The sequence below is a fragment of the Ascidiella aspersa genome, chromosome 7 (genome assembly GCF_963924565.1).
Source record: "Ascidiella aspersa chromosome 7, kaAscAspe10.2, whole genome shotgun sequence".
NCBI lineage: Eukaryota > Metazoa > Chordata > Ascidiacea > Phlebobranchia > Ascidiidae > Ascidiella > Ascidiella aspersa.
Genome location: NC_139453.1, coordinates 2,197,510 through 2,219,344, shown reverse-complemented (window position 1 = coordinate 2,219,344; position 21,835 = coordinate 2,197,510). Strand labels below are relative to the sequence as shown.

The window sequence follows — 21,835 nt, the reverse complement described above, 5'->3', positions numbered from 1 at the left end:
TTTATGTTTTTAACTGAAAAGTTTAGGGATACTGTTCTAATAAAACTCTAATATTTAACTGTGACACTATTGTTTATGATTTATGAATAATAAAATTTGTTTTTTGTGTTTCTCTTTTTGCATTGTTGAACAATGTTTTGCTAATTTGTACGAACTAAAGGAGTTTATAATAATCTAAAATGAGTGACAAGGAGGAAAATGTGGATAATTCACATGATCAGGAAGCATCTTGTTCTTACAAAAACACCAACAGCCCGCTAAAATTAAACAATGACTCCTCGTCAGAAAGCAGCTCAACATCTAAAGGTGGATTTAAATTATAAAAGTACCAAAAAAATATATTTTTAATGTACAGCTCAATGGTCATGGAATCAAACAAACCTTTTTTTGTCAATACTTACAATTAACCTAAAGTAACAAAAATGAAACTGTTCTGTTTGTTTTTTTGGCAAATTTACCCTTTACTGTAAATTAATTTAAACTCGATCTGTCAAAAAATAAATTTGAATGATTAGAGCTGCAATCAATAATAGAAGAATAGTCTGTGATTGAAATATGACCACATATATTATTATATAAACTATGGCTATCAGGCATAAAAGTAATTAAAAACAGCTCCTCTGGTAATTGTAATTGTTGGCCTATTTAAGTCTTGTTTCTTTTGGGATGAACTACATAAAATGCTCATTAGTCATTGTATATTAAGTATATATCTTAATACCTATTATATAGTACACCAAAAGCCATATGTAAGCCGTAATCCTTAGTCAAAAAGCAGCTTCAGAAGGGCTAGATCTCAGTTGATAACACACTCTGTGTGCATGTTTCATTGAATATATATTATATATTAAGGTATATTAAAGAAGATTTTTCTTTAGACGGATCAGCCGATGAAAGCAGTGAAGGTGAAGAAAATGAAGTTAATATCGACAACAAAATTCAATCCAAACTCAAACAATGTGGACTTAATAGGAGAAATGTGAAGACCATTATCCATGTAATGAGTTTTTAATACGAAACAAGATTTGTTGTTTACTTTTTGCTTTTTGTTTCAATTCACTCTTGTGACAACATTTTTATGTCTAGGAACTTTTAAATGATGAAAATGTTTTAAGCATTCTGAAAGCAAATATAGGAGGAACAACACCGAGTATAAATCTCCCAGTAAGTATTTTGGTTTTATTTTCCTAAAATGTTTTTTTTTGTTTTATTTCGGCTTTCACACTACAATTTTAATATGTAATTTAGATTTGAAACATTTCCCTTTCTATTTGACAGGAACCAAAAATCTTGAGATCAAAAAAGAAGAAAACACTAGACGATAAATCGGTTTGTATAAGATTTATGAATAAGTTTATCTAATTGGCCATAATGTTTGAATAGTAAATTCACAATTTGATTAATTATCTATAAACAGAAGCTTATTTCAAAGTACACACAAAACAATTTTGTTTTTACTCAATTTTAATCTACGTTAAAAAGTTACTTTTTTCCAAATATTTATCTAGGAACCAAGGTTTACTGAGCTTGAACTTCCTGAAGAAGAAGACGACGAAGATGAAGAATACAATCCCGCAAACGAGGTAGTAGCCACTAGGGGGCATTAGATAAATTTATTTGAATATTTTGATCTTCAAGATACAGAATTTTGCTAAAGCACTACAATTAGTGTCTGCAAATTTTTGAATAAAGGTTTTAAATAAAAGGTTAAACGCAATTCTTATCATTCTTAATTTCTCGTCATTTAGAGCAGGGATGTCCAACCTTTTAGCAGAATGGGCCGCATTGCCACTTAAAAAAATTTCGATGCGCCGCAAATCTCATTAAATAAAAGGGGTGGCATCATAAGTTACGCCATATTGTGACATCATAAATCAACTTTACTTATAAACACCCGCTCTTCCAGATAGAACATGTGTGCAAATACCCAAGAATTAACCCGGGAAAGCGAAGTTCTAATCGCGCGAAACCCGAAAAATTGAGTTTACATGCTGTATCATAACATGGTACGACACCATTTATTTCCTTAAAAGGGCCGCAAAAACACACATTAAAAAAAACACACATCTTGCTTAACAATGATGCGTGCTCAAGTGTTCGATCGAAATTGAAATGCGACATTAGACTCGATTATAGTCTCAGAAAACATCTTAAATTAGGTCTATATCAAATACTGCGCATTTAACACATTTTAATAACAATTGTTTTAAATAAAGTCGCAGGTTGGACATCCCTGATTAAGAGATTTACTTACAACTTCATAAAATTCAGACTGACAAGAATTGTGTTCAGATATATTTCATTTACATTAACTAACCAAAACATCTTTATCAAGAAAATGTATTTACTTTTTGGCTTTGAAATTTATAATAAAGGTAGATTACAGATCCGTACATACTGTACCCAAGTTATTACAGCCGCATAAATTTTATGGTCAGCGGACATTTTTTTAACTGCATAAACATCTCCCCTGCTTAAAATCCAAATTTCCAATCTGGGTAATACATGATGATTTTTCACTCTAAGATAGAGTTATGTTTATTAAGAGCAACTTAATTTTTGAGAAATCTTTTTTTAACTTGTGTTATTTTGTTGTCAGTCTGCGATGGACTTTGAAGATGCTTCGACCCAGGACACAGTGCGATCCACAACTGACCTTGAACTTGACACATCAATAGAAGGGACAGATCAGAAAAGTAACTTTAACCATATTTTATGAACTTATCAATCGTTTACTGTACTGTACCATAATAATGGTTATTTAGAGAATTATGATTAGAGGTTGTAGTAAGAATATCACTGCCCATACATACAGCAATCTTTCAAAATTCATATTCATTTTTTCCATGTTGAAAATGAATAAGAAGATATTTGAAATGTTCAAAATGCTGCCTGCTTCTGTATGGGCTTTGATATTCTTACTACATAATAATGATTCTCATATTGACAAAAAAACAGGTAGACAGTAAGTATATATGCCAGATAGTAAAAACTAACCATTATCAGTCCAATCAAGTATTTAACCTACATCGAGGAGTAATTCTTCATGTTGTTTAGTTAGTTGTATCTCCCAAAGCTTTCCAGGGTATAAAAGTTTTACAATTTTTTTGTCATTTGGTACTTTTGTCCAGTTGCAGTGTTTTTAAATACGGTGTTTAATATTTTTTGCAGATGTTTATTTTGTTAAAAAAATGAAATTTGTAATTTCTAAAATATCCTTTGTTTACTTTTACATTTTTTAGGTGATGAAGCCATAGATACTGTTACCACGACAACCACTGTCAATGAAGATACTCCAAGTACGAGTTCATTCATACGCGACTTAAACCAGATCGACCGAGAAATACAAGCGATTGACAAGAATGCAACAAATTGTGCGCTTACTGAAGATGAAATTATCGCACAAAGAACAAGGTGGTTAGATTGTGGCTTTGGAGAAAAGTTTAAAAAACAAAATAAAAAATAAAAAGTTTTTTTGTTGAATTTTGATAAAATGTAGCTTGGAAATTAATGTCAAAGCCAAAAAGGTCGAGTAAATCTACATCATAAAATAAGTTTTAATATGCACTTGTATCACACCCTGTTCATAATCTGAAAGTGCTTTTTAATGAGCTACAAATAATTGAAAACTTAAAAATTATTAGACTTTTATTCAACCTTATGTTGAAAGGTCTTTATCAAAATAATGTTGATTTACTTAACCTATGTTGCTTTGACATCCATTTTCAAGCAGCATTATAGATCCATGTGTAGTGTACATAAATTAATAATGTATGACTAGTAGATGAGATATGTTCTCCGTTTTCATATAAGAGGATTTTATCTGCAAATTTAGTTAAAAAGCGATTTGGATGGAAAGTCTTTTTTCATGAAGATCTCATATCTGAGAGATTTTGCAATGTGTCATTTTTAATTTTTTTATATTTGCACACAGATCCAAGCACTCGTTACTCGACATTGCGATGGCCGAGATAGAAACAGCATTTCAGCCACCAGATGTCACTGAAGATATGTACCACCCCTCTGGCGACACCGACTGGCACAAGTGGCTCGCCGAACTTACAATGGATGATAATAGTGAGTAATATCATTAATAAAAATTATTTAAATTTATATGTTGGATTTAATTGTACACAGGGCTGTCATTTTATCTTTATTTCTAAGATTTGGCTTTATTTTGTATTGTACTAAATTTGAAATGGTTGCGCCCTATGATAATCACAGTTGTTACAAATTTCCTTTTTTGGGTAGTAGAACAATAGATCTGAAAAATATTAAAATTAAAAAAAACTTAAAAATTCTGTAGTGTTAACAAAATAAAAAAAATATACTTTCAACATCAAGGATCAAAATACATTAAAATAGTTTTTGTCTAAAACCAGGTATCGGATTAAAAATAAGTATAGGACAGGGATGTTTCATATCTTACTTATATCAACCCTTGTATGCTTTAGTCCAGCGTGGTCCAACCGCAGGCCCGTGGGCCAAATTTTGCCCGCGAGTCCAGCTTTTTGGGCCCGCGAACTGATAGTCAGCTTTGGTTCAATCTGGCAATATCACTTCAATTTTTGTTCTTTTAATTTTTTAATGTTGAAATTATTTCATAACTACCGTAACTGAACAAAGGTATACATTCCATTAAGTTAGTATATATGCCATAGGCTATATATAGTTTGCCAGCAATAAGCCTAAGAATCGCAATTTAAAAACATTGGCCCGCAAGATAAAATAAACCTTGTTTCTGGCCCGCGATGAAAAGAAGTTGGACCACCTTGCTTTAGTCCATATCACAAACGTAATACATTGCTATGGGGCCTTCTGTTTTAATAAAAGTGTGAGTCCAGATTTGAACAACTAGATAATTCTAGTTTTCAAATTCAATTACACGAATTACAGCAAAATGCAGCTTATTCTAATTCTAATCTAATTCGGATATTACCAAAAATTCTTCTTAATGTGGACACTGCTATGGGATTTTGTGTTTTTTCTAACGTTTGACTCACGGCTTGCTCTTTGCTGTCCCCTAGTGCTCCCTGAACTCCCGAAGGAAGACGAAGAAGACGATCCGGAGAAAGATCCCGATTACAACTTTATTGAGTCCGAGTCGGAAGATATCGTCGAAAAAGAAGATTTCCAGGACGACAGAGGGGTCAGAAACTATTATGTTGAAAATGAATAAAGCCATAATATTCAATAAAATCATCATTTCATTTTTTTTATTGAATATTATTGTTTTATTATTATAAAAGCCATAATAAGTGGACTTGATTTTTACACTGATGATGGTATGAGTTATTGCTGAAACGTCTGTAAATTGCGAAATGTCGCTTTTATCAAATATTATTGCTTTCATATTTTTATTGTGTGTTGTGTTCCATAGTTTTGCCTGTTTTCAATGTTCTGAAAAAAATTGAAGTAATTTTTTGGACTGATAAAGTATTTGTGTTCATCGTTTAATATTGCATTTTCCATTAGCTGCAAAAGTCTTAAAAAGTAACACAGTCCCAACTTGTTGTATGATTTTTGATAAATGTAGCATAATTTTCTCCATTTTTAATGTAAAACTAACTTTCCAAGAGCAATTATAAAAAATACACTATTGGCTAATAGTTCCAGTCACTTTTGCACCAATACATTAAAATGCAACTTTTGATTTCAGACTCGTGTATCAAAGAAGGAATTACAGGAGCTTCTAGATTTGCTGAACGTCCCTGACGACTTTTTAACCTACCAGGGGGAGCCCATCACCCCAACTCCCCCTCCAGCGATACAAACCCTGGATACAACAAGCTCAGTCAAGCATGTCACATTCAGCAAGTGGGTATTCCCCTCTGGAAGTTATTTTCGGTCAATCTAGACATGTTTTGTGAAGGCTCTTTTTATTTTTTATTTATCGAGGAATTGGTTTCACTAAAATATCATTCTAAGTAAAAAGACAATTTAACAAATATAAGACTTTTGCTGTTTTAAAAAAAGGGTTTTACTAACAATCTCCTAACTTTGTCTATATAAAGCATACAGTCTAGATATTTTCAATTTCACCACAACTTTCGAATATTGTGCCCATGAAATACAATATTCCTAATTGTTGTTATCATAAGTTTTTACTTTGCATAATCAATGCCTCATGTCCAAATGAAACCTGAGCTATGTATTTTCACCTTAACCTCAAAGTGTTGCATTTTCTTTACAAAACCAATACTTACATGGATAATGGATTATGCCCAGACCCAAATCCACCCCTAAAGTCGCCTCCCCAGCCAAACCAGCCACAGTGAGAGAACAACTTGCGATCTTGAAGGAACAGAAGGATTACGTTCCCATGCAAGCTTCCTCGGCACCTGTTGCACCCGAAGCATTCGTTCTCACCAAGAAACAACGTGAAACACTGGACTTGCAAATGAGGCAGCACATTCAGGTGTTTAAGATTGGTGTATATTGTGTACTATCAGCTAACCATCTGTTATTTAGCCTTGAACATAAATGCAAAATAAACGTTGGAATTTGTTGATCTAGGAGGAAGATTTTTTGTTATAAATTTATTTCAAGAAATGAATTTAAACCAGGAGACAGCTGACTCGATAAACCATACGGTCTTTCGCTGCCCCTGGAAACGTTAAATATTGCAAAACGTTTTGAATTAGGGGATTGCTTTCAATGTTCAACGAAAAATTGTATTTTATTGCTTTTCTGGATTTGCATGAATTGTTCGGAGCAGAAATCAATTTGGGCAACAAATCTAATCACATGGAATAAACTAGACCTAGGCATTATGTGAATATAATGTTTTATTTTAATTTTACAGCTTCTTTGTCAAGTCAACTTGCTCTGCAGAAATTCCAAGAAGTTGTCGACTAATGTTCATGACAGCCACGCCCTTCTCAAGGTCAGTCAAGGTCGCTTTTGTTTCCCCTTTTCCATATAATTTTAGTGACTCAAGGATATGACAAGCACCTTTTTGATTTAAATATTTTTTCAAAAACAATTGTGTTTCAATTTTAACATGCAGCTGCGATTTTTTACATTGCTAAAATTAAAAAAAACTTTTACTGATATTTGCCATTTTTTTAAATAAAATAAAATTAAGGGTAAGCATAGCTATTATAAAAAATGCCAAAACTACATTTAATGAAAATTATATTTTCCTTTAACAACTTTAGGAGATAGACCAGTTGGCCGAGTACAACAAAACTTCGATGAAGGTCAACAAATCAACATTTGAAGTGAACAACATTAAGGAAGCGCTGACCATCGCAAAACTAAACATCAAAGATAGCGAACCTGTAACGAGACTCACAAAGTAGGCAAACTTTTCAAACTATTGCTACCAGGCATGGTAATATAAATCAAAAACAGCTCCTCTGGTAATTTTAATTCTATACCAACGTTTCGCCAACCTCTGCAAGTCTCCTTCGTCAGGGTGAATGACACTGAACGCTCGTACAATAAATTGAAAGCACAAAAGAAAAAAAGCAGACATAAACGCGAGCAACGAAACGATAAGAAAATATTTAGCAAGTGATCTATATTTGTCTTTTTTAGCTCACAACAGTTTTTGTTGCATTTTCTTCCTTTAACGATCATCAAGTTGTAAAATGACGGCCCGCGATCTTCAATCCTTACATTTGTCCGACTCTTAATGAAAAAAATCGGTGACCTCCGGTTTAGTTGCTGAAAAAATCTCCAACACTATATTTCGGTCTAGACCAGTGGTCACCAGACTATGGCCCAGGGACTAGACCCGGCCGCCAGTTACATTTCTCCGGTCACCTTCGTTTTTTACCCAGGCATGAACGTGAGAAGGGTCTCCACCCGATTTCCCGTTGTGTAGCGATGCTGATGGCCACCAGTGGTGTTTTCCAGTTCGCGTCCCTTCTACCAACTGCTGGTGCTGCAACTACTTCTGGTGTGAGGGTCACTTTCACGCAACATGAGGATAAGTAAGTGGCGGCCTTTATGCGTTAAACTGCAAGAATATTTAGGAAAATTCAGACCGTAAGTGTTTAAGGTTATAGTTGATTATCAAAGCCCATAAATAAGTAGATAGCATTTTGAACATTTCGAATAAATCTTAAGATAATGGCTGGAGGTTGTAGTTAGACGTAGAATGAAAATCAAAGCCCATGCAGAAGTATGTGGTATTTTGTGAACATTTCGAATAAACCTAAGATAATGTATGAAGGACTGAAGGTTATTGTTAGACGTAGAATAAATTGAAAGCCCATAATGCCTACAGAACTAGGCAGCGCATTTTGAACGTTTCAAAGATCTCATAGACTCAGGGAAATTTAAATCGGGATGTCATAACAGAATATAATTTACCAGAGCATATTTATTTCCGTTCCAATTTACCGTTAAAACCAACTAGAGATCCAGCAAAAAGTGATGCACACTTTTAAATAAATTCAGGCAAATTTAAATCGGGTGGTCAAAATATAATAGAATATTTCTTTCCATTCTCTTCATAATATAATGTTATTTACCATTCTTTTCAGAATATCATATTAGTTTCGCTCTATTTGACATTAAAACCCATGAAAAGCCAGAAAAAAGTAATGCTCAGCGTTCAATAAAATGTTAGACCCAAATAAATTAAACTTGACACGTCGAACACAGAATATAATATTAGCTTCCATTCCTTTCCAGTATTCTGGTCCTCGGTTTGTCTCAGATGGAGAAGCACTTCGTCCCTTGGTACATCCTGGTTCACCAATACATGATGCCCACAAAGAAACCGGAACAAATCAGATGCCGGGCCCTAAACGCCAACAATGGTCATTACGGCGCCGGGAACCCGATCAGGCGGTTCCGGCGTACCGGCCAGCTGCCCCGAGTACCCCCTGTTTTATCCCCCAGTGTGGGTGAAGGGACGGGGTTGGCGAATTTTCTTCAATTTTGCGACGAAAAAGTTCCAGATTGGCTGATTGCGCTGCAGCAGGAAGGCAATTCACTGGTGCATCAAAATATGAGCGGTGGGAATACAAGTAGGTTTCTTTTTTCTTTTTTTTTAATTTTTTTTTCTGCTTTTTTTTCTCATTTAAAAAAACAATTTTGGCGGTCTCGTAGAAAAGTTTTTATTTTTTATTTTTAGTCAAAACGAAAAAATTGAAAAATAACACAATAGTTTTAAGCAGAAAACTAACGCAAGAGATTCGTTGACGTCCTTTGTTAAAATGCAGTGTTTCTCAGTTATTTTTCGCGGCACCCCAGATACTCAGCGTAAAGTATAACAACAAAGTTTTGGCGACCCAATTCTCTTCACTGAACTTTTGTAAGGGAACAAAACTTGAGACATTAACACAACTATAAGTTAACTGGAATTGAGATGAGTCGTGTATTTGTTTTATCAAGTTTCTTCTTATTCAGTGGAGTTTCCTTTTTTCCAGAAAAAAAAATAGATAATTTTGAGCGGTATCATATAAATATTTTGTTTTTATGTTTTAGCCAAGCCGAAAAAAGTTCACATCCAGAGCACCGCAGTCACAAGTGCATCAAACATCCCGAGCGTCGCAGTCGCAAACACAGTTCATATCCCGAGCACTGCAGTAACAACTACTGTTCCCATCCAAAGCACTACAGTCCCGAACACTGTTTATTTCCAAAGCGGTACAGTCCAAAATGCGTTTCAAATCCGGAGCACTGCAGTCCAAAATGCGATTCAAATCCCAAGCACCATAGTCACAAACCTTGCCCCAGGGAGCATTGTCCTCCCCACGATAGTAACCGCCCCTAAACCTGCCCCCAGGACCCAATTTACCCCCATTCGTCTCCCCCCGGTCCCCCACGGAAGCTCGGTCCAAAATTCTAGCAAGAAATTGATCGAAAGCATTAAGAAGAGTTTTTCGCCGAAGAAAAATAAAAAAGTGAGTCCGACTAAAAAGCTCTTTCACAAGAAAAGAGGAAGAAAGCCGAAGATGAAAGATGTGAGTTTTATCGACAATACTTGTTTTTTGCTCCTTTCTCTAAGCGTTTTCTATTGAAACTTTTTTTTATAACCTTTATTTTACAATTTTGTTTTACAATTTGCCATCAACGCTCTAGCCTACATTTTGGGCAGTATTATTTTTTTGTAATTTACTTTACCAGAAAGCCTAACTTTTCCCAAACTTGTACCAATAATATATTTCTTGGTTAGAGCGACTAAATCAGCATAGAGTTTAAAACGTTTTACCCAAGGTTTTCCCAAAATGTAAGAATTAATGTGAGCTTATATAAAAAAAAAAAAGTTAAATGAACACACAACATTTAATAAAAAAAAACAGGAAGCATAAAATTCATCAACTAGCATTAATAAAAAATGGCGTCAAGTGAATAAATCCTCCTTTGTCTTGCATTTCTAGTTACCTGAACGCAAGCAATCCACAAAAAGCGATAACATCTTGTCGAACAAACCAACCCAACCCTTCACAACAAACCAACCTACATCCACACCAACATCACATACCACCTCTGTGACGCAACAACACAACATCTGTGACGTTACAACCGATCCCACCGCTGCTGAGAAGACGGCTGTGGTGGCTGAAGGGGATTTCCCCAATGGGGTGGCTGTCAATGACGTTTTGGGGAATTCTCCTGATGAGGCTATGGAAGTGACAAAAGAGAATGATGTTGAAGAAATTGTCGCAGACGAGGTAAGTAATTAATATCGTCACGTTCATAACTAAATTGCCTAAGTCATTTTTTACTGATTTTCAAAGTTTTTGATTCAGTCACTCCTTGTTACCATCCCCATCCACAGAAAAAGTGCTTAGGTCATTTTTTGGTCATTTCCCACTCGCTTGTACAAAAAAATGACTTCTGCACTTTTTCAATGGACGGAGATGGCAACAAGGAGTGACTTAGGCAAAAATTCTGAAGATCATAAAAAAATGACTTAGGCAATTGGGTTATGAGCGTGACTATATATAAAATCTTTCCAAAGAATGTTTAGCAAGAAAGAACATATTAACTTGGATGGCCGAATGGGCTAAATTGCATCCCCTTAAAAATGACACTATTCTCAAAAAAAGGACTTAACGAGACGAAGTAACAAAGAAGAATAACACCTTTAAAAAAATACAACTTACGAAATATCAACAAATTACCAAACAAATCCAACTTTGGCATAAGTGGTCAACTGAATCAGTTCTTAGAATAAAAACAGTGCAAACCAAATGCACCAAATTAACTAAAAAATAACAAGTAAAAAATACTAGCAAATTAAAAAAAACGTTTATTCTTCCCACACAGATGCCGGACCTCAATGACGTCATCCATGACGCTGATGACGATCAGATGACGGAAGAGGACGACTTGGACGAGATGGGTGACACCGAGGATGACGAAGCCCCACCTTCACCCAAGGATGGCACCCAGAGTGGAGGGGATTCCCCACAGAGAAACCCCGGCAATGGAAAAGGTGAGTGAAGTAATCTGGGGCACTTAGAATTTGTTTTTTGGATTCTTTGAATTTACATTCGATTTTTTTTATTGTGTGTTTCAAGTTGAATTAGTTTAAAAACATATGTGGGTTAGATTGAAAGATAATGGGAATCTTTGTCTATTTTTGGTTACTCTAGGGTACTTGAAATGTGTTTTTTGTTTTGTTTTAAGGATGCTTTGAATTTACATTTCACTTGAGAATTAAAAAATAAATATTCAATTTAAATATTCAAAAACGCCAAGCTCAAAACCCTATGCCTGAACCTGTGCCAAACACTCCCATACTAGACCCGAGATTGTTGCGATTACACAGATTGTTTAAAGTTACAAAAGATATCATGTTTCGGTTTATATTCACAACGCACCAGAAAGTGCTTCTATTTCTGATTAATGTATAGTTTTTTAAGGTTTTAAAAGAATGATGGTAAAGATGCCAACACAGAATTGTGTTTTAAAGCTTATTTGGAGAAATGTTTTTTTGATTCTTTGAATTTAAATTCGATTTGGGACAGATTGTGTTCCAAGTTGAATGTGTTTTAAAAATATGTTTCGTTTTCGGGTTTTATTAGAAATAATCATCAGAAAGTATTCTCTATTTTTTTTGGTTAATACATATTTTTTTAAGATTTAAAAAAGTGATATAAAGCATTTTAAGGCAGAGTTCTGTTTCAAAAACTTTTTGTTTAGCAAACTTGAAACTTCAATGTTTTTTTGTGTAAAGATGCTCGAAGTGACGAGGACACTTTATCGGATGAAGAACAAACGGGGAACAATGAAGACCAGAAGTCCACCAAGAACACCAAGAAGTCACGGGTCAGGTAAATAGGCAGTCAAAAACTTTCCATCAAGCACAGTTTGACTTTGACATATAATAAAACAGAATTATAGAGAAATTTTTTTTTTGTGCGAAATATTGAAGCATAATGGTTTGAGGTTTTCGTTAGACGTAAAATCAATTTTAAATCCAACACAAAAGTAGGTAGCATTTTTTTGGCCAAGAGTTACTGAATAAAGATTTATTTTAAACGTACAAAAAATGTTACCTACTTGTGTATGGTATTTTAAGTTTCTACAACATTGCGCAGCGTCAAATTAGAAGTTTTTTTGGATTTAAAAGTAGTAAATTTTTATGTTTAAAATATTAGTTAACGACAGTCGAACACTGTAGTCTGATGCAGTATTCAAGTCTTGAAAAAATATCACTTTTTTTAACCTAATTGATTTTTAGTGGAAGGCCCAAACACCAAACACCATTCACCCAATCTTCTCAATAATTTGTGTTATTATTTAAAAATATCCAATACAATCGCCATTGTTCGCTTTCGGTGATTCCCCGAATCTTGCACAGATGGAAGAACAACAAAGGGGAAGACCCGGTTGCCTGGCGACAAACAAAAAGCGGGAGGATATCAAAGAAGCTCGGCGGAAGACTACACAGGTCGGTGAGGGGAAACCCCGAACACTTTATGTGACGTCACAAACCGTATAGTTAAAACGCATTTTTTGAACTGTAAGCAACCGTCCTTTGTGTTTGTTCAAGGATGCAAGTGTCAGATTGGTTTTTAAAAGTCAAGTCAATCTTGTGACGTCAGTTTTTTCTCGAATTCAAATTTGTGACGTCGTTTTGCAAAATGACGTCAGCTCGTTGAATAGCGTAGCTCGTCCTTACATATTAAAAAAGTAATTTAAAAAAATGAATTCACGTACAATATGTTCATGTTTTGTAATGTTAATATGTTTTTGTACTTTTTTGTTCGTTAAAATGTGTAATATAATCATCCCAACAACCCTAAAAAATTAGTAAATTGAAAAACATATGTAAACCCACAACATGGTTTTATTTTCATGATCAGCAATAAATATAGATATCATTTTGCATATAATTCCCCAGTCAAAAATCTAAGAACTATAGACGTTTTTCCAGAACTGAAGATTGTTTTTAACCCATTTTATATGAACGGCATTTTATATGTATCTTAGTGGCAAAACCTAATAAACACCTGTTGACCATTTGGTATATTTAAGCGTGGTCTTGATTAGGAAAAAATATCTTAATAATTTTGTATGCAATCCACTCGTCAAATTTTATGTTATGAGAATTTTGGTTGTATTTTAGGTTTTCTAGTTGTTAGAATTTGTAGTAAATTTTTAGGGAGTAAATGGAAATGACATATTATATGGTTATTTAAAGGAAGAAGAGGTAAAAATAAAGATTAAAACATTTTTATTAATATTTTTTTATGTTTTTTTTTTCAGAATCCACCCAGGCCTGGCCGGCAAGAAGACTGGCGGGGGGAAGTCCCGAGCGCAGGAGGATCAACTGAGCCTGAACTTACGGAGGAGCGCTGAAGATGTTCGACTCCTGGAGGAAGACACGATCGTCCAGCTGGATCCAAGCCGGGTGGAGAAGGAAATGCTGTTTGCTCAAGGATACCTCAAGAAGTAAGTCATTATCAAAGCCCATACGGACGTAGGCATCATTTTGATCAATTCGTATAAATCTTTGTTTATTTTCAACATAGGTGATGGTCTAATGTTAAAAATAAATAAAGGTATATTCGAAACGTTCAAAATGATAGCTACTTCTGTATCGATATTTATACTAGGTCTTATTACAACCTTCAACCATTGTGCTACAAAGTAAACTTCATGGTTGTGATGATTTTTGTTAAATTTTTTTTTTTTGTGAAAACTGGATTTTTTTTTTAAGGTAAGTACATTTTTACCTTAACAAGTAAACTCCTTATCAAAGTCCGTACAATAGAAACGTTCAAAATGCCACCTACTTCTGTATGAGCTTTAATATTCTTAATACATCTAACTACAACCTCCAACCATTATGCCCCAAAGTAAACTCCTTATCTGTGATCGTGTTGTTATTTTTTTTACTTTTGTGTAAAACTGAATTTTGAATTTGTCGAAATAAGGTCGTATTTGAGGGGAAAATTAAATCCTTTTTTAAATACAGAAATGAAATATATATTCTTCTTCCTTTAAAATGAAAGGCCCTGAACACAGAAAAAGCGAAATTTAGTTTACCTTTATTGTTAAAATCCAGAGACTGAAACGATAGCAAAAGAAAAAATAAAAGAGTCCATAAACAAAATAAAAATATTCTTTCGTTCCTTTAAGTCAAGACGCGGAAATTGCTACTGATAGGAATATATATTTATCCTATCTCAAAGATGAAAGAGTCTCGTGTTTTCACAGTGCATAATTCTAGTCGTAACATTGCAGCTATGTTGCTACTAAGATGAATAAAATTTAGTTTACCTTTATCTTATTCAGATCAAGATCTGAAATTGAACATAACAGCTTTGTTGCTCTAAATGTTATTTCATCTTCTTCTTTCTCCAGGATGGAAGAGTCCCTCAAGGATCGTCCTGAGCTCCTGATGCAAGTGCTGGACATCCTCTGCCAGTTCGACTCCGACACCAGTCAATCTCCCTCCTCACTATTTATCCAACTCTCCAACATCCTCAAGGAACATCCGGAGCTGCTCCGAGGATTCGCTCCCTTTCTTCTCCCGGAGCAAGCTCACTCCTGCGGCCTGGTGAGTCCATCTAATGCCGAGTCTTTTTGAGAAATATTTGCTCAGATTTTAACCTAACGCTGGGTCGCCACAAAGTCTTTGAATGTCCTTTAATTAAATCCTGTCTAAAAAAGTGTTTGGAAAAGCCTTTGTTTTTCTAACATTTTTTGAATGGTCATGAAATTAATTTTATGTCAAGCTTAAGTTATTTTTTTAATGCAGTTGTAAAATCAAGTTTTAAACTTATTATTGTTTTCATGTTCGTCCGTCACGTGGTAATAAAAGTACAACTTTAATTAATTTTATGGGTCAAAATTTATTAATTTTAAGGTAAAAAACAATCACCCTAATAATAAGATACGAAAAGATGTTCTAGGACTTTGAAAAAATTGTTGCCAAGCATAAGCAGGAATATAGATTGATCTGTATTTCATCCATGAAACATTTGTTCTAACAACAATAACAGTTTAATCATACGCCTATTTTCAACATCCCTCTTTACTATATTCATCCGCCACAGCTACAGGAGCAGCAGGTTTACGCACGCGCTCGCAAGTTCCTCCGCCAGCTTGAGATCCGTTTCCATGACAACCCTCAGCACCTGAACAAGATCCTATCAGCTTTCCACGCGGTCGCTGAGGGATCTATCTTCACAGAACAAGAGGTTTGTAAAGAAAAGTTGGTAACATGTATTGTTCGCCAATTATTCCACCCACTGTGTATTGTTTGTTCTTCCATTGTTCGTAATAAGAAGATTAAAACTGGAGTTTATTGGACTTTGAATGTTTTTATATAGTGTTTGAAATGTTTTCTAACTGCGATATTCACCGAGCAAGAGGTTTGATATTTGAGAGAAAGTTTGCCCTTTTAACAATTGTTCCGCAGCAAGATCAGTGTTGTTGTGATTTAAGTTAATAACTCGTCAATAAACTTTGCGTACATCGCTCAACCTGTGTATGGGTAACGCCCATAATCATTAATCAACTTGACTTGAGTATTTTGGATAAACTGGTTGTGTTAACTTAAGGTAATTTTGAGAAACTAATCGACTTAGCTTAAGTATTTTAGGCAAATGACTTGATTTGAATTTAGGTTTTGAAAAGTTACTTGACTTCTAAACAAATGTTAACTTATACCCAGCTTCTAATATTTTGTATTTAACTTGATATTTGTTTAACATCTTTCCATGCACTTAATCGGAGATCAAGTTTGTATCCAGCCGAACTTGGACTTCTAAAACTACAATTAAACCCTGTTCACTTATCGCATTGTCTTTGCCCCAAATAAAATTCGGCAACTAAATAGTGACATGCCTATTGTTCCAACCATTGTTCATCAGTCGTTCTTCCATTGTTCATTAATTGTTCTCCTTTTGTATATCAATTGTTTTTCCATTGTTCATTAATTGCTCCACCCATTGTTCATCAACTGTTCTACCATTGTCCATCAATTGTTCCCTCTGTTTCAGCTGAAGAGGAGCATCCTGTCACTCCTCAAGTCCGATCCTTACCTCCAAGAAGAATTTCTCATGTTCTTTGATGATGAGCGCCCTCCAGAGAGCAGGCTGCATGGAGACTACGAGCTTGTCACGTGGAACGATGACCTTGCCAAGGTGAGGATGTTCATTGTTCAAGGTCAAATATTGACCTAAAACAATTGTGTACCCTCATATGACCAAAGCCTAAAAGAAACATTGTTTCCACGTTCCAATAAAACAAAGTGCATTGTGTACGTAATAATGGTTGGAAAGAGGAAATATAAATACTCAGGCCAACAAACAAATTTGTTGCATTGTGTCAACATAATGAAACTTATTTTCATTATGGGCTATAATCACACAGTAGTATAGAATTGTGTGTACTTTTGTAGAGTTTTTTTATATTTAATCTACGTCAAAAGGTTTATGCTTTTAATTCTCATGAAGTAAAGTTGTAAACTAAAGAAATCTTCTAACAGCGCAAAAATAAACTTTTATAATAATTTTATTGTTTGTCTATTTGAACAAATCACTTCCGTAGGAATTTTTTAATATTCAACGTTTCACAAAGAAAAGCGTTCTGATCTGTTGCCAATAAAACCATATTTTGTTATATCTGATTAATGTTGTTTTTCAGGAAGTTTCAACTCCGTACGAATACGTCTACATCCCATCAGCGGAAGGAAGTGATCAGATCGGAGTAGAGGAGGGTAATTATCGTGCTACCAATTAATTTTTGCGATCATTTCAACTTCTTTAATCTGAAAATCAATTTTATCTTCAAATGCAATTTTTAACTTCTTTTCTTTACTTAACGCTTTCCAACTTTCTTAGGTCACAGTGATGTCACAAAATCTCCGGGCGCAAGTCATCTACGTCACAATAAGCGCAGTGACGTCACAAGGTTCGGAGGGGTGAAGGAAGTGGTGGAGGTTGGCAACGATGCGCCAGAGGAGAACAATGGAGGTGCGGTGACGTAACAGTGCCTAATTGTGACGCACGCCAAGTGGTTGTATCGGTACTCGTACGATACTAGGCTGGTATCGGCGCATATCTGTATGAATTTAGGACTTTCATACCGAGGCAAACCAACTAAGGCGACATTTTCTTTCAAAAATATTTTAAACAGCTTTAAAGTTTACTAATTTTGTGCAACATTTTTCGGCCGTAAATCTTTCAATTTGTCGACTATTCGGTGACACCGATAGCACTATCGGACCCCATGGGTACCGGGTTTTATTTTCGAAATATTATGTGGAAGCTAAAACAAAATAAGATTTTTGTATTATACTTTTCAGTAATAATTCGCAACTTCAGCAAGGCTGTTTTCGACAAATGTGATAAATTTGCACTTGACATTAAATTACTAATAAAGAAGAGGAAAAATTAGCTAACAACATGATTTAAACAACTTTTTTCCACCATAGATTGGGAAGAAAATCCTAAGAGCGATGAAGACACAGATGAAGAGGAAGAAGAAGTTGATGATGTGGTTTGCAACATCCGGAGTGATTCGATCCCTGAGGAGGAGGAACCTGCATCCCTTTGTCTTCCAACCGACATCGGAGTAATATCGGAAGACGCGCTATCCTGCTCCCCATTCAAACGTCACAATTCCCTCTCAACATCAAACAGTCATCCGCCTGACAGGTCGATTTGTTTGTTTGTTTGTTTGTTTGTTTGTTTGTTACGTCATACTCGTGCATTGTGATTTTGAAATTTGAATCACGCTTTCTAGATTACTGATCATTTCACTGAATCAGTGTTAACATTATTACGGTTGTTTTGTTTGTTTGTCTTTTTTTAGTGTTACGTCATCATTTTACATTGTCTATTTAAATTTAAAAGCACGCTTTCTTGGTTGCTATAATTATTCCATTAACCCCGAGTTAATATTATTTTTTGGTCAAAATGCAAAAGATTTACCCAATGTTAATATTTAGGTATTTCATAACATAGCTAATATTATGAGTCACACGTTCTAATTTTACCCACTATCTTAGATTTTAATGATATTTATAAATGTATCGCTTTTAAAGATTTTGATATGTTTTTTTGTTTAAATGTAATCTTCAGTCGAACATTGAAATTGTTTTAAACGAAATTTTAAAATATGAACTTTAATTTTTAATATATTTTTTCTTTGCAGACCAATGACCCCGATTCACTCGACCGACAGCTTAGGGGCTTTCCCCCTGCCCGACCATGGGGTCCAGGGAACCCAGTCGTCATCGCTTGGGTCGGATCTACCAACGACCCCAACAGGGTCACCCAAGGATAAATCATCAACAGGTATTGCGCCAAAGTTTACTGTGTTTTATTATATTATTATTCCTAAAAAAGTTTAAATATTAACTCAGATATTTAATAATAAATAATCGAAACCGCCATGGAGCACGTAAATACTGTAATGTTTTGTATTTTTGTGATTCTAGTATTTTAGTACGTATCTTGATACAAATAATAATTTACGATTAATCATTAGAGTAAAATAAATTGAGTTATATTTTCCTACATCATGTGGAGTTCCAGTTTGTTTATTATAATATTTCAGTAAAGCAGTTAATATGTCAGTGGGGATGTCGCAATCAACCAATTAATTAATTTTGGGGGTGCTGTAAGACAAGAAATGATGGGAACCCTGTCATAAAGTGCACTTTCAACTTCAAATAAGTTCAATTTCTATTTATATATTAATCTGGTTTACATTTGTCCCATAAAAAATATATTTCCATTTCTCTAATCGTTTTGTTTTAGCGGATGTCAAAATATCCGAGGCGCCAGCGTCATGGACGAGAGAATGCGATGCCCTGCTGTTGAGTGTTTGCAAGGATATGGGACCGGGAAAGAAGGCATTTGCAAAAGTAAGATCTCCGCAAAAGCGAAATGTGCTCAGGATTTGAGTAAACTGCTTGCTGATGACTATAGTGTATATTAAAGTCATTTTACCTAAGAATTGTAGCCTATTGTTCAAAATATCGCAGTAAAAGTTAAAATTGTTAAACTGCACATTTCTCTTATATCACAACAGAATTAACGTTAAAATATCCTAGACAGTAACTGATTCTGTTGACATTACTAGTTTTATCTTAAACTTAAGTAACCCCAATTGAAACTAGGTTAAGTTTGAACTAAGGTAACCCCGATTTAAAAACAAAAAGTTTGAACCGAAAAAAAAAACCTGAAACCTGAAACCTGTGTGTTCTGAACTAAAGTACAGTGTTGTAACGACTGAAGTCAATGACTTGATTTAAGTCACTGTTTCACTGTTTTCCAATACCTTGACTTGACTTAAGTCTTTCGGACAAATGACTTTGGTTAAAATAAAGGTATTTTTTATTTAAATTTATTTTAATTATCTTCATTTTTCTATATTAAACTATTTTCTTGCTATATGTTGCGAATTATTGCTCACAATCCAACGAGTTTACAATTTTAGTCGCTTAACGCTTAATTTCTATGACAAGAATTTGAATTGATATTAACACGCTCTAATTATGACTTGACTTGTGATTTATTGACAAATGACTTAACTAAGACTTGATTAATATCAAAATGACTTGTTTAAACACTGCAGAACCCAGTTTTTAAATCTCTGTTCATTCCACAGGCTTCGGAACTGCTAAAGCGTTCAGTGGACGAAACTAGCTGCAGGTTCGCTCACTTAATGAGTCTCCTGGCTGGCGAGGGCGACCTTACTGACGATACAGATACCACCAGCCTAAACAGCGACACGGACGGCCAACAATCCGATGCCGATTGACCGCAAGGTGGAGCTATTGGGTGGCCAGGTCAAAAAATACCGCTTAGGGTGGCAGTGGTGGTTTTGTTTCGGCGTTTGGATGCAAGAGAATAAAGTTGTTGCACATAATAAGCAATATCCTTCATATTATGAAAAAACTACAGGAATAAACCTTTCCAACCCAACCCAAATAAATGAACTAATATTAAAAAACTTTTCGTATTGACATGAATACAAACTTTCCAGTAAACGTTTTTTCTTTCCTTACGTTAAAAACATATTTAGTTATTTTTTACTTTTTTTGCTGCGATGGTATAGCTATCGTTTCTCTATATATAATTTGAAAACAAATCATTCCGTAATGTTTATATGTCGTACATAGTAACCAGTTTATTACGTAACATTTCGTATTTTTGATGCCTTTATGTTGTCACTGTGTAATTTTACAATTGCTTTCGTCACCGTTTTATTGTCAGGAGAATAAAGAGTTTCAAAGTACTCGTGACGTGACTTTAGGCCTTAGTTAGAGTAAGGAATCTGAGAAATATATTTTTATGAAATTACACTTGTGTATCCTTAAGTTGTGGGCTAGCAGGCTTTCATTCAGCAATTTTGTTTGGGGCCATCAAATTTTAGTGGCGTCACACAGTTACGTTATAGGTGACGTTAGAAAGTTACATCTTAACGTCGCGTCATAAAGAAGTAACCTCAATTATTATTTTTTTTGCTGGAAAGGTGTTACTTTTAATGCAAAAACTACGTTACAAAGATGTTATCGAAAAAACGCCATTGCGTAGTTTAAGTTGCCAAAACATTCATTTTCGAGGAAGCGATGAGACGCACAAAACTTTTGGGCCAAACCATTCGCGAAATAGGATCTTGGGCATACTGATAAAAACATAATACACATCCATCGCCGTTAGTTAAAATAGGCAAAAATATCCAGTTTGGGGGACATGGCCACGTACCCCTGGACCGACTCATGTTAGCCAGTTTTTTAACTTTTTCGAAGGCGACCCATATTTGGCTTTGAACGTATGACGACCGAAGCAACTATAAGCAGGGTTGCCATTTCTAAGATTTGCGCTTATTTTGGAATGTGCTTATTTCTAAGAAACGTGCTTAATTATTTTAGAGTTGTGTGCTTAGTTTGTGTTATTTTAGTTTGTAAAAGTGTTCTTTATCAATTTCTTTCACTTTGAGGGAGGAGTGAGAAACTTCGTTTATTTATTTTTACCAAGTTCTTTGACCCAGATTACAAAACAATGCATTATATTACACAATAACAATTGATTGTGATTTTTTTTCTAAAGTAGGTACTATTTAGCGGTTAGCCGATATTGTGACCGCGAAATCAACCTACAGAGGCTGTGTGTAAGGTTTTACCAATTTCGTCCAAATTAACTGCAGTTTTCTTCTTTCGCACATACAAAAATAGATGTTTTCAAGTTTCTATTTTATTTTATTACGTTAGTCCTGAAAGCTAGGAGTCCACCCCCGAAATCCTGGATTTACCCTGGTCATTGGTAGCGTGCTTATTTTTTAGTCTGAGCAGATGGTAACCCTGACTATAAGTATGTAAAATTTTCAGCAAATTTAGTCAACTTCTTCCCAAATAGTGTAAAATGGTTTGATGGCGTTTCACCCCACTGATTAAGTT

General features: G+C 34.7%; 1 protein-coding gene across 1 annotated transcript; it reads left to right on the top strand.

Annotated features, from left to right (window-relative positions):
• Nucleotides 1-179: 179 nt before the first annotated feature.
• LOC146137251 (uncharacterized) lies at nt 180-20,196 on the top strand. The gene is made up of 31 exons (XM_083393794.1): nt 180-306; nt 879-997; nt 1,087-1,164; nt 1,279-1,329; nt 1,509-1,583; nt 2,600-2,696; nt 3,243-3,414; nt 3,935-4,077; nt 5,028-5,149; nt 5,660-5,817; nt 6,229-6,418; nt 6,806-6,886; nt 7,161-7,300; nt 7,788-7,940; nt 8,647-8,984; nt 9,445-9,923; nt 10,341-10,634; nt 11,233-11,401; nt 12,146-12,242; nt 12,773-12,862; nt 13,681-13,866; nt 14,782-14,977; nt 15,477-15,620; nt 16,425-16,568; nt 17,071-17,143; nt 17,268-17,399; nt 17,861-17,925; nt 17,962-18,083; nt 18,583-18,725; nt 19,191-19,297; nt 20,044-20,196. Exons 1-31 carry the CDS (start codon nt 180-182, stop codon nt 20,194-20,196), a joined length of 4,638 nt encoding a protein of 1,545 aa, XP_083249920.1.
• Nucleotides 20,197-21,835: the final 1,639 nt, after the last annotated feature.

Excerpts from the sequence above, each read along its gene's own strand:
- LOC146137251 (XM_083393794.1), top strand. The coding sequence starts at position 180 with ATGAGTGACAAGGAGGAAAATGTGGATAATTCACATGATCAGGAAGCA. Across the intron at positions 12,243-12,772 it reads ACCAAGAAGTCACGGGTCAG|ATGGAAGAACAACAAAGGGG; the intron begins GTAAATAGGCAG and ends AATCTTGCACAG. Across the intron at positions 18,726-19,190 it reads CAAGGATAAATCATCAACAG|CGGATGTCAAAATATCCGAG; the intron begins GTATTGCGCCAA and ends GTTTTGTTTTAG.